The 13,134-nt window shown below is 31.9% G+C and overlaps 1 protein-coding gene across 2 annotated transcripts in view; it reads right to left on the minus strand.

Annotated features, from left to right (window-relative positions):
• for (cGMP-dependent protein kinase for) overlaps positions 1-13,134 on the minus strand; it is a 108,662-nt gene that overhangs the window by 63,775 nt on the left and 31,753 nt on the right. For both annotated transcript variants that reach the window (XM_089706126.1, XM_089706127.1), the window contains exon 2: positions 2,938-3,654. In XM_089706126.1, the coding sequence (XP_089562252.1) occupies positions 2,938-3,422 (485 nt within the window). In that variant the 5' untranslated portion in view covers positions 3,423-3,654. The remainder of the gene's footprint in view (positions 1-2,937; positions 3,655-13,134) is intronic.

The raw sequence follows: 13,134 nt of genomic DNA on the forward strand, positions 1-13,134 counted from the left end.
AATCATTTAATCACTTTTATACGCTTCCTCATCGTCGTCATAACATGTTTTATTTTCCTTTCTCGTTGCCTTATTGCCTCAAATAAAGATATTTTTAGATACTTTTATTAGCGTCGAATTATCATTGCGATTAAAAGTAGCGTAATAGTTTCTTTTTCAAACACGTTAAATACCTTGTTTATTAAAAGATAACGCTTGAAATATTTTATCGTTGCATCATATTACTGTATCGTAAAATTATCTAAATAATTCTTTGCGCATTATACAAACATTATAATTCTGACGGGTTTTTATGCCATTCGGTTTGCCTTTATCAGCAACTAGTTTCAGTGTTAAAAGCAGAAGGATATTGACTGTTCTAGATATGTGACGTCAGATATTTTTTATAAAACGTCGAGTCGGTAGGTACTAGATAAGAAATTCACTACATTCAGGTCACTTTAGCTTTGTTGTATCAAAAGAACCTCACTTTCAAGGAACCTGATTGATAAAGAAGGAAAATAACTAGATGATAATCATATTGCATTGACCTGAGACAATGGGAATTAAGATAATAATGAAGAATCAGTCCAATCAACCTGTATTGCATAAGGCTGCGTTGGTTTATGTCTTGTTATATTCCTTGCAGTTGCTTTATGAGCCAATTTACACGAAATACGCAAATTATTGCTCCTTTTTGTTGTTTATGAAGGGTCGTTGTAAGAAATTACTGCGTACAATTTCACCGCGTTAAGTTTAATCAATGGCTTTATTTCGAGTTTATTTGACATAAGTACAACTTTATTGGCTTCGTGTTTAATTATTCTTGTTTTCTAGGCCTTTTTAACCGACTTCAAAAAAAAGGAGGAGGTTATCAATTCGGCCGGTATGTTTTTTTTTTTATTATGTATGTACACCGATTACTCCGTGGTTTCTGAACCGATTTACGTGATTCTTTTTTTGTTCGATGCGGGATGGTGTCGAATTGGTCCCATAAAAATTTTATTCGGATAGGCCCAGTAGTTTTTATTTTATGAGCATTTTTGTCTGTATTTGTAAATGTTGCAAGTGCAAGTTTGAAGTCGGTTGTTTTTAACGCAGTTATTGACTTGTACTTTACATACACAATTTGGTAATTCAATTCTCTGTCGGTGGTTTTTACGACAATTTTAATATCATAAGCTGATATGAATGTAACATAATTTATGTATTTTGATTTGTGTAAAATGATTTTTTATTACCATTTAGTAAATAAATGGCCAGTTTTATTGATACTTAATACAGATACCTTGAAAGCAATGTGCTGTGTGATTTTATGACAAAACCAATGTAAAAGTGTTTGCACCGCCTCCTACTGGTAATGGAATATAAATAATGAATTATTCATATTAAAGGTGTGTGTCAGACAGAAAATTAGTTTGATACCACATCTACGATTTATTTATTTCACAATGCATGAAGGAATTCTTATTCTAAGGTTTATGTCGTATAAAGTTTATTCATAAGTATATAAATAGAATTGATAGATTTGTTGTTTTATCGATTTGATACCGTAATATTTATGGATGTAGTTATTTCTATAACCCATCAAAAGTATAAGATTACAAAAAAATTCGATAAAATATCAATTTTCTCTTAAGGTAACGGTAAATCGGCCTTGTTCGGTACTATACATCGATATAAAAATGCATAGAATTAAAAAATAGATAGATATATTATCTTCTGACAAAGTTCAGTGACCTTTTGACTTGTAGAATAACATAATGATAATGTTTTTTTTAAGGAATCATGTAGCAAATGTATGATTTGTGTTTATTTTGAAATTGGCAAGATTATTGTAGATGAAGCTTACCATAAGGAGAGAAGTGTAAATTGTTCAAGCAAATGTTATGTTGGGCAGTCACGGTATTCGGTACACGGTAAAAAATACCATAAAATGAATATAAAGAGTACCTTTCAACTATCAACAACATAATTATAATTCTATGTGTCTATTTGTAAGTTTATTTTATAAATAATAATATAAAACGCATTCTTCATTGACAAAAATAGTTAACATTAGCTAGAAATGAAATTGAATGTTTAAAAGTATATTTCAAGCCGTTAGAATACTCATTTCTAAAAGGCAATCAATAGAGAAAATGAAGATTAAATTAACTCTAAAACGTAAATTTGTTTAAGAAATTATGGTCACTCTAGTACGTTTTACATCGAAATTGGTGTTTACTAAGTATTTTGATGTACTTAAACAGTCAGCCATGTTTTATGACAAATCATTTTCTAAGTAGTTACTATAATTTTCATAGTAATAAGTTTTCAATGCTTCAAATCAACTATGTTGCTAGCTATTAATTTTATCTTAAGAAAAATGAATGCCATTTTTACAATTTATATTACACGCGTTTAATAACGCTAATTACATCTAAGTATTTATAGTAATAGTATTTGGCATTGGACATATGAGTCCACCTCAGTCATGCAACCACGTGGTAAGATACAATCGGACAGTAAGAAATCATTTTGCATTTCCAAGAATTAAATTATCTGATCATTAGCTGAATGTCCGTATAAGACGGTTTCGCGATTGGAATTATTCTGTTCAATATCGCATTATGATATATCACAGGTCATTTAAGTTCTTGTTGGATTCAAAGTGCATTACCGATTGCCTTACTGCTTAGTCAGACTTCATTTTGCTGCACTAAAATAGGCATACAAAACCACATAATATAATGAAATAGATCAGTTTCCACGAACTCTCCGATATGACAAATAACTTGCCCTACTTTTTGTCAATAACGCAACATATTATAATAAATAAGTCAGCGAAAACTAGTGTCAACAGCTAATATTTTGTTGTTATCGTATGATTTATTTGTCCTTCTAAATTGCAATGGAATATGTTGTCAATTCAAGTGTTTACTCGTAATAATATATTGATAAATAAAAGGTACTTACGCGTCGTTCTTGTCATAAATCGGGAATGTCTGGTGCGCCAAATCCTGTAGTGATGAGCTTGTTTGTGGCTCAGCAGAAATACCCTGAGCTCTCTGTTTCCTCGGTGCCCTTGAAGCTCTAGCATATTGCTGGTATGGGAACACGCTCTGCAGTTTGTCTAGCTGCGAACGTAATTCCAACATTTCTTGATCGCGCTGTTTCAACAACGCTTCCAATTCTCTAATTCTCTCTATGAGGGGCTGCATGTCGTTGGACATAGCCGCGTTGGCGACGCAATTCTCTGAGTCTGAATTCATCGCGCTCGGCGTCCCCATTATACCATTTAACTCCTCTCTGTACGTTTCGTCTAAGGCCCGTCTATCGCCGTTGACTGTGGGCGCCACGGTAAGCGCACCTCCTCCTGTGTGTACTACGGCCCTCGGCTCATCGTCACCAGCTGTGCGCTGTGACGATCCAAAGCAGAGGGTATCGAAGCAGACGCGCATTCACTCGGCTCCCGAGCACTGCACTTTAATCACTAGGATTATCACTTGGTTTATAGAGTTAACGTTCGTACACTGCACTGTGTAGCACTGAGTTCTCGAATGTCCGTGATCGTTTAGCGGGAACAGCAGGATGTGTGTGGGCTAGTGCGTGCGAGTCGTGCGGCGCGAGCGCGGACAGTCGATACAGTGAAACGTCCTCTTCGCTGTCAGCCCCGCGTGCCTCGGCGACGCCCTGCAAATACATGCACACTTTACTATCAGTCTCATTTATCACCCTAAACAATTATGAATGAAAACGTGTTACATTTAGTAGTAAACGTCACACGAATTATTATTTTCTCGTCATTTGGAATGGTTATTACTTTAGGTTTGAAAATAGATTTCTATTAAAGCCGTTCCGTTTAATCAAAGTGGATCAGTAAAATTGTAAGTATCCGATAGTTCAATTATTGTTTTTTTACGATTTAAAATAATTTCGCTTTTAATTATGTTATCACATTGGACCGACTCGTGATAGCTAATTATAAATCGTTATCATTGACTCCTCGATTTGAATAATTATATATATAAATCTATAAATATTGATCTGTGAACATATGGTTACGGCTAACTGATTTATTGCAGATAATAAAATAGTCCCCTTATCGACAGTAATGATAAACATTGTTTATGTTGAACAGATCTCTGTCACCTGATGTATACGCAACACTGACCACATGATCCTGGTGTATCTATAATCTTATCGATTGATATAATCTTAAAAGCATACTGACATTAGAATTCCAAAATAAATCTTCATTGATAAGATTTTATTTATACGCATGAGTATTGGTCATTTGAATATAAGTACATATATACTTTATGTATATTTTCGAAGGCCTAATAAATATTATGTTTTCCGAGGTAAGGGTTTTTCAAAGAAATATGCAACATTATCTTTGCATTATTTGCGTTCTTCTCTGAAAGTTCATTTTGTGTTAGAAAAATTTCATATTTTGGACAACAGCACACAATTTAATGAAATAGATTTATAATGGTTCAATCTAAGGGTTCAATAGCAATGGTGGAGGAGATCTAATCTCAAGTAGAAAAAATTGTTATTTTACGAGAAATTAGGAAATTTACTTGATGTAAAATATGATGTATGAGAAAACTAGTGTTCCCTTCTGAGAGTATGAAAATCAGAAATTGTTTGAATATATATACGCGGAAGAGATTTTTTATTTGACTCAATATGCTAATGTCTAAAACTGGTTCGAATTTAAAAATTATTTATGTGGACTATCCAAAGTCCAAAATTATTTATATAAGTAAGTAAATAATTATTTATTTAATATAAGGTGACAAAGTATAGGATTAATATAACCACATCACGACCAATAGGAGAGGCACTTCATCGAAAATATGTCATAAACAGGAACAATTTTCCTTTTCAGAGTAGACAAAATTGCGTTGGTTAGTTATCTATGTACATGCTTATCATAAAAATAATAAGTGATCGCAGTCTGTATCTATTATTGGGGTCTTTTTACTCGATGATTAGGAAGTACGAAGAGAAACTAATTTCATATGTTTGTCTCTTTTTCTCTTTATCTAGATTTTAATCTCCACGGGAAAAAAGTTATGTCAATCACAGTTCTGTCCACGACGCTAGTTTAGTATTATCTATAGTCTTATAATATCTGTGGTATTTTATTATCTGTGGTCAACGTAAAATGGCGGGAAATAGTCAGATTTGATACTAACGTCTTGAACTTATATTAGGGAAGTAACAGCAGCAGACATTCCTTCAACTGTACAAACAAATGGATTTGGCAAAGAAAAGACTTGGACAAAATCAAGGCAAAAGGCCAAAGTAAATGAACCACGTTTTCATAAGCGAAACGAAATAAACGCTCCAAGGATTCCGGAACAGAACGGTAAACCCAAACATGGTTCACTTATTTCATGAAAAAACTATTCTATACAAATAGATTATATCTTATTGTTATGTGGAAAATGTGTGTTTTTATGAGTAAAATAACAGTTTGGTTATTGTTACAAAAATATTTTATTTTATTAGGTAGGTAGGCTAGGTAGCAGGCTACATTATGCATGTTATTTCTTCTCTCAAATTATAACTTTAATATGGGCTGTTTTAGTATTTTTCATGAACTAAGTGAAAGTGTACTGTACATTATCACGAAATTAAAATCCATCAAGTACCATAAATCAAACTTCAGAAAAAATCATTTTTAAATCTTATAAACGTCATTAATTAAACTTCTTATTGATCCCTTTGAAATGTAATTTTCTTGTAATTTTTAGGAGTATACAAATTAAATTGGTTGTGAGTCATTTATTTTCATTTTCAGTTTTTGCATAAAAATTAAACTTTATTATTATTCGTTTAAATTGTGTCGTATGTCATATTTTTATTTAAATTATTCTTCATGTATTAACTTGAAATTTCTGTAATAAGCATAACAATATGCGAAGTTCAAGATTTTAGTATGTACAACCACTTGCAAAAATGATTTAAAATAAATAAAATCACAAATCGGTGAAACAAAAAACAACGCGCATGTACTAATAATGCCATGCAAAAATTGAAAAACCAAATCTCAACATAAAGATGTTAGATATGAGTTATGAAGGAACATCTCAGCGATAGAATAATTACATATTATAACCCCGCTCCACTTGTAGTTTTTTCCAATGTTAAACCGGATACATACGTTTATCAATTAATGCATGCCTAGGACATTTTCTAAGATACTCTTTGCATATGTTAATGTCAACCTTACTCTCGATAGTAGTGGGTGTTCCTGTGTTATTGATTCCGGTAGGCGTGTTCTTGTATGTGTAGGTACCTACTAATATGCACACAAAGGTAGTTTGATTACCTAAATGCCACCTGGTTCATGATCATATATTATGTATGTTTAAATAGTATATACGAGTCACGATTTAAGCAAAGTCAATTTTATTTATATATTTATTGAACAATATTTACTTTTATGCAGCCGCACCCTGGTCAGGCAATTGTTACGTCGAGGTTATGTTATATTTTATCAGTATGTTTATTCACGTCTTGTTTTTTGATTTGTTTATAGATATTATTTTATCATAATAATTTGCTTTACGATTCATATCATTTTCAGGCTAAACAATACAGCTTCCTTCGAAATAAAAATCTGCAGACTTTCCTAATTCGAACAAAAATATCGATCGGATCGAACCCTTTCTTCTTGATTGCATTAATCTTTCCTGACACAAAAATGAAAACAAAATTCAGTAATTATATGATAAGATATATACCTAATTATTTAGATATGATAAACATAAGAAATTTGTTTTTATACTACGAGAAATAAATATTTATTTATAGAAATTAGTGTCAACGAACAATATCAAAACAATATTTATAACTAGAATTAGTATTTGCGTTGTACCTAAGTATTCGTTCATAATGATATATATGTAAATAATAGTTTAATTGAGTCACGAATAAGACATTTTATATGAGAGTTAAATCATTAAAATCCATTTATCTCCAGTAAACGCAGCATAAAACATTATATGAAACTAATATTGTATAGGTCATGCATAGTTCTTGGAAATCGCTTACTAACTATTATACAATGCGTACAAAATATTACATGTGAGACAGTGGATGGATGGATGTTTGGTATTCTTTCATGTAAAAACTAATTAACTGATAACAATGAAATTTGGTATGTAGTTAGCTGAAGACCAATAAGGCATATGCTACTTTTTATCCCGCAAATCCCTCAGGAACAGCTTTTCATTGAAAACGCGGGCGAAGCCGCGGGCGGAGAGAAACAAACATCCATCCATCCATCCTCATAAACTTTCGCATTTATATTGTAAGATTTGTACGATATTTTGAAACAAAGTGTTATCTTAGATTATTTGCTTTTATCTTTCAGAAATTATGCAACATAGATTAATTGTTGCTAACTCAAATGTTTCCTTTGTGACATTTAGAATGACTTCATATGTTTTATAGGCTAATAAAATCGTTTTATTACCCTATTTCAATGAATATATTGTTAACGAAACAGGTAATTTGCAATTTTCTCTCTTGTATGTTGGGAAATAGCCGTTAGAAGAAAATAAATTAGATTTTTTTTGTTTCTGTGGTCAGTTAATTTTTAAGTGATAGTTTTCATTATAAATGAAAAATGAAAACTATCACTGGGAATATTTTGCCTTCGGCTTGATTTAAAATATCCTCAAATTGTTTTAACAATAAATATTATTCACATTCTCATATGTTAGTGTTAACATTTTTCAACAAACATTTCTTGACTTGTGCGTCCATCGTTTATGTATTTATATTTGTTTTTCTGTATGACTTTTCGGTAATTTATTTAAACTGCATCAATCTACAGAAATCAGAATACCAGCTATCACGTATACAAGCGTCGCGGTCGTCTATCCGTTGCTTAAAAGTTCAATATATTTATAACGTCTCGCATCTCGGGTTATTTTTAGACGATTCTCAATTAGATTCAATTCAACACAACTGAACATTGTCATATGCACAATTATGTTATTTAAGAGTAGTCGCGACTGTTACATGAGGCTTCGTGAAATTGCGTTATTTAGAATTAACAGTAATTGATCTTTATTGGCCAGCGGCTATTGGATGAATCGAATGTGCTTTTAATTGCAATGGATTATATGAAAGCAGCTCTGTTTTATAATGTTGTACAGTTTAACTATGTATGTGAAGGAGTTTTATAGTCTACGTTTGTGTAACAGTACAGATGCAACATATGCAATGTTGAAGGTATATTGTCAAACCCGTAGCATTACAATTTTACTTGTTATATTATAATTAAACGATAGACGGTCAAACAACTTGATTTATGTCGTGTAGGGGGACTCCAGAAACATGCTGATAAGATTTTACTTATTCTCTCTACACGTAGGAAACAATTTTGTCTTTTGAGAATCGAAACCCTCAGTGTTACTTTTGAGTTTTGACTAATTAATCATGAGAAATTTTACCATGAAATTAAATGTCAAACTTCGAATAAATTCTTTACCTTCAAATGTAAAGGACAGACTTTTGTCAATCATGTACCTACTACGTGTTACATACTACTACGGACGCTAAATCATTATCAAACAATATTATAGCTTAGCATCCAAAACAAATACCCAAATAGTCACATCTATATCGTCTATCTATCGTTATAGATTATTTGCGCCAAATAAGGTACTTCCGTAGTGATGCGGTCATTTAATAATTGAACAGGCCGCGTTAAGGTTGGCCTGTAGACCCAGTAGAATTCAGGTCAACCAATTTAGGACCAAGCTTATAAAAATACCGAGCTATGTAATTGAAATGTGATCGCCGAGGGCTCAAGATGGGCATGTGCTACGTATCTTTCCAATTTATGGACTGGTTCCATATAATTTCCTATTACCGTCATATCGCGTGTTGTCCTTATGACTTATACGTTCGTCTTCTCGATAGCATTGATTGGAAGTGGAGATTGTATATCATAATATGAGTGAATATCCTTATCCTTTATTACTGCCAATAAACAAAACAGAAACAAGTTTAGATTGAATGTGAATGCAATCATCAAATTGAACAATAAGAAATAATTTAGAATCACATCACCAAAAGAAATCTTATATTATCCGTATTAGATAGGTAGATACGCATCTTGTTAAAAAGATACGCGATTAAGATTAAAGATCTAGATTAAGGTTTTACTTCTTAGCCTTGACTAAGGTCTTTTAGCTGATATTAGAAGGTTTAATTCTATGATGATTCTATAAATCCATACGAAGGTTGCTATTATTATGAAAACACATAACGTGAGTAAAGAAATGTGCAATCGAAATAAATTCCAATGAAATTTAATCAGTTATTCAAATATAAATGATGGATAAACTTATAACATTAGCAGACGCCAGACAATGAGTTGAAAAGTGCAGATCAAGGTTATCCGTTGAAAAGATCTTATAATCGCTTAAATAAATTCGAGAAAGTACTAAAGGATTTGTTAATTCTCAGCACGATACTTTCAGAGCAACGTCGTGTTCAAAGGCAGTTTTGACACATTAAAAATGTATGGTACCGTTTACAGAAAAAACAACATCATTTATCCAAAATGTTGTAGGTAGGTACTTTGTACGAGCTCGTCTTTCAATATTATTGTAATAAGAATCCTTTTTTGACTATGGTAATGATTTTAAAGTTTATGCTACTTAGGTTGAATATCTACGATCCCTTCCAATACATGGATGCATGGATAAGATATAAATAGACGAAACTTGACCACCCCTCATTGCTGACGGTACTAGCATTGAAGGTGATATAAATCTGGAGTTCGTTTTAATCAGATCACTCTCAACACGTCAAAACAATAATTATGACAGTTGAATGATGCGAGACGCGTGACCGACATTTAGGGGAGTAATTACAATGTCCGATTTAAAGATATGTAGAAAATATAGGTACGGCCAGCGGTCAATGCTGTTAAAAATGAAATGTCATATCGTTTTTTGTTTGGATACTAGAAGCTCACAAGAAGCTTAATAGAAATTACTTCCTGTTTATTATCACAATTCTAGACTTAAAGTTTGAAAGTAGGAAGTACATGTAATATAGTCATCATTTGATTCTTAACTCGTGATTTATTCAGCCTCAAAAATTTCTGATACAACTGAGTGAGTAGGTATCTCTCTTCAATTTTGAGCTTCTGCACTTTTGTATTCTTTTTATTGTTTGTTATATCCGCCAGCTTTTATTTATTTAATTACTTTATACTTTTACTGTTTACAGAAGCGTTGTACATAACTTCATAAAACCAGTTCTGGTCAAAATGTTATGCAAGTTTTTGTAGATTCGTGCGAATCCTTAACGGTGAAGACACGCGGGCCATTAAAGGGATGTTTCATAAAAGTGTGTAATTTAATTTAAGACAAAAATTAAGGAAAAAACCATTAAAATTCGGTAATAATTTTTCAAAAGGACTTGCGTTGAATGTTTGATTGACAGTTTAGGTACAAACTTTTGACAGCGTTACAGGTAATTGTGCAATTTAGTCAATTGCACTGCGAACTATTTAAGTCACGCCCGCATACTTTAAATACGCATTTTTATAAACAATTTTTAAATGCTGGCGATAGTATTTAAAGTTCGCGAGTGGTGTTGTTGAGTAATCATTTAAAGATTTTTAATCGTGAACTTTTTTGTCAATAATTGATTAATTCTCTACTCCCATTAACCACTTACAAGAGAACTAAGTTTAATAAAAAAAAACAAAGTATGAAATTTATCTTCAGCGTTAATTACTGGTACGTACATGAAAAGGACAGCAATCAGAGAAACTCGAAGGGCACACATTCTGATTAATTTACGACGTGTGGCATTTTAACCGCGTAGCTAGTAATTTTGTAAATGACAGGTTTTTTTATAGACTACGACACCAGTAGCGGTGCTTATTATAACAAGGGGCGTGTATAAATGATTTAAATCATCGAGAAATAAGAAATATTTATTTTGAATTCGACATAATGCCGCATTATTGATGTGACTTGTCGCCTTGAGAATAATTAATTGCAGTACAATGTGGGATTTTATCGTTAATGCAACACGGTAAGAACAATACTAAAGGTACTAGAAGTTCTACGTAATTAATAAACAAAGTGAATATTCATATTGGAATGTGATTCATTAGAAAAAAACTTGAAATTTATTTGAAATATAGTCTAGGTACCTATTTATTCCTGAAACCAATATATGATGTATGGCATATAGCTAATCTAAGAACATATGAAGTATGGAATTTTTTCGGCGTTTAGTATTATAAATGCTGTCTGGAATACCACAGACACAATTTCGTTAATATAAAAGGAAAAAAGTTAATTTCAAAAGCAACTTTAATTAGACTTATTATCATTGCCGAACTCAAAGTTCAAATACATAAGTCTCCCAAGTCCCAAAGTTCACTCACATTTTATATATTCGGATTAAACTCACATAGCGTAGATAAATACTCCTTTATCAAAACATTAACATTATTCGTCTTTCAATACATAAAGGTTAAAGCTATTATCGACACGCTTATCGCCACTGTTTAAATCCTTTGAAATATTTAAGGTTTAAGCCAATTATCGTAATTTAAGCTATCGGGATAAGAAAGCGTATAAGGCATACGGTGTGATGAAAGGCAAGACAAATAAAGGTATGTAGTTGATGGAAAACGTTAAATTTGTGGAACTGGTTTATAAGTTTGATACAATTGTGATAGCCATCTTTTTTGGTTTGTATTGCTTAATTTTTTACTTTTTAGCCTGTTATTATAATTTTGTGAAATAAAAAGGCTTATTGCAGCGTCTGAAATAATACCATAATGCTATAGAATACGATTGTGCAAAAATTGGAATACGTATTTTAATTAAATAGACTTTTTTGTGAAGAAAGTAATCTTGTTTAAAAGCTGATTGATAGAAGATATCTGAATATCCTTTAAAGTTAATCCCTTTTTAAACATGTTCTTGTAAAGCGTTTAAATGTCTTAATCACATCTAGCCTTGTTTCAAATCCTATATCAAAAGTAAGTAAATAACGAATTAAGATAAGTTAAGAGTTCTAAAAACCTCTTTTAGTCACCACAAAAAATACACATGTACATATATACATAGTAGGTAATACTTTTTTTTCGGCCTGTCCAGAGACGGTATTGAGAAACCATGCGCTACACCAACGTGACATCTATTGAACAACATTGTAATCAAACTACAGTACATACTCCAAATTAATAATGCGCATGCAAATCTTCGCTAATTGTATTTCCAAAATGTATTTCATTTGACTAAACAAATTTAACTTAATTATGCATGAAGAAAATGCATTTAACCGCTCTATATACATATCGTCTTCGGACGCTCCGGGAATATGACAGTTACCGAACTGTGACAAAGATTTCTATGCGCATTATCACTTTTGGAGTACTGTACATAGCTTATAACTTATAAGTAAATACCTAAGTAATAAATATCATCCATAATTTTCACATAAGAATGTAGGTATGTACACGTTAACAAACCACGTTATGCTTGCTTGAAAAGTCATCAAATATTCCCACTAATATTATAAATGCGAAAGTAGCTCTGTCTGTCAGTCTTTTTGTCTCAGAGGATATTGTGACTGATTTTAAATGGAATAAATATAGATAAAATTGGGTGCAAAATAGTTTGAGTCTTGTGAAAGGAAATAGGTTAAGTTTATCCCAGAAATCCCACGTTGACGGTAACTATGCGGGTTTCCTTTTTCGGGTGCTCTGACTACGCGGGCGAAGGCGCCGAAAGCTAGTTATGTATAAATCTTTAGATTAATCTTTCAGTGTGCTACAACACAATGACTATACAGGGTGTAATCGTTAAGTGTGCACAGGCGATTTTTCCGTAAGTATTACAGATAACAAAAAAACTTTAAACTGATATCGAAAGTACTTAACCTAATGAGTAAAATGGCCGTAATAAATTTTTAAAAATAAATCGAGAAATATCAAAAAGATTATCTTTAAACCCTCACATACATTAAGTATGAAATATGAATATCCCATATACATTTAATATGAAAGATTTTAGCTTTATTTTTCTTTTTTGGTTTTCTGCTTTAATTACTTCGCAAATTTGAAGTGGCATTTTCCACACTTTTTCCGGACATTTTCACGCA

The sequence above is a fragment of the Colias philodice genome, chromosome 17 (assembly GCF_061535455.1).
Source record: "Colias philodice isolate Cphi_HAF_F1 chromosome 17, ilColPhil1 Martin Lab GWU primary, whole genome shotgun sequence".
NCBI lineage: Eukaryota > Metazoa > Arthropoda > Insecta > Lepidoptera > Pieridae > Colias > Colias philodice.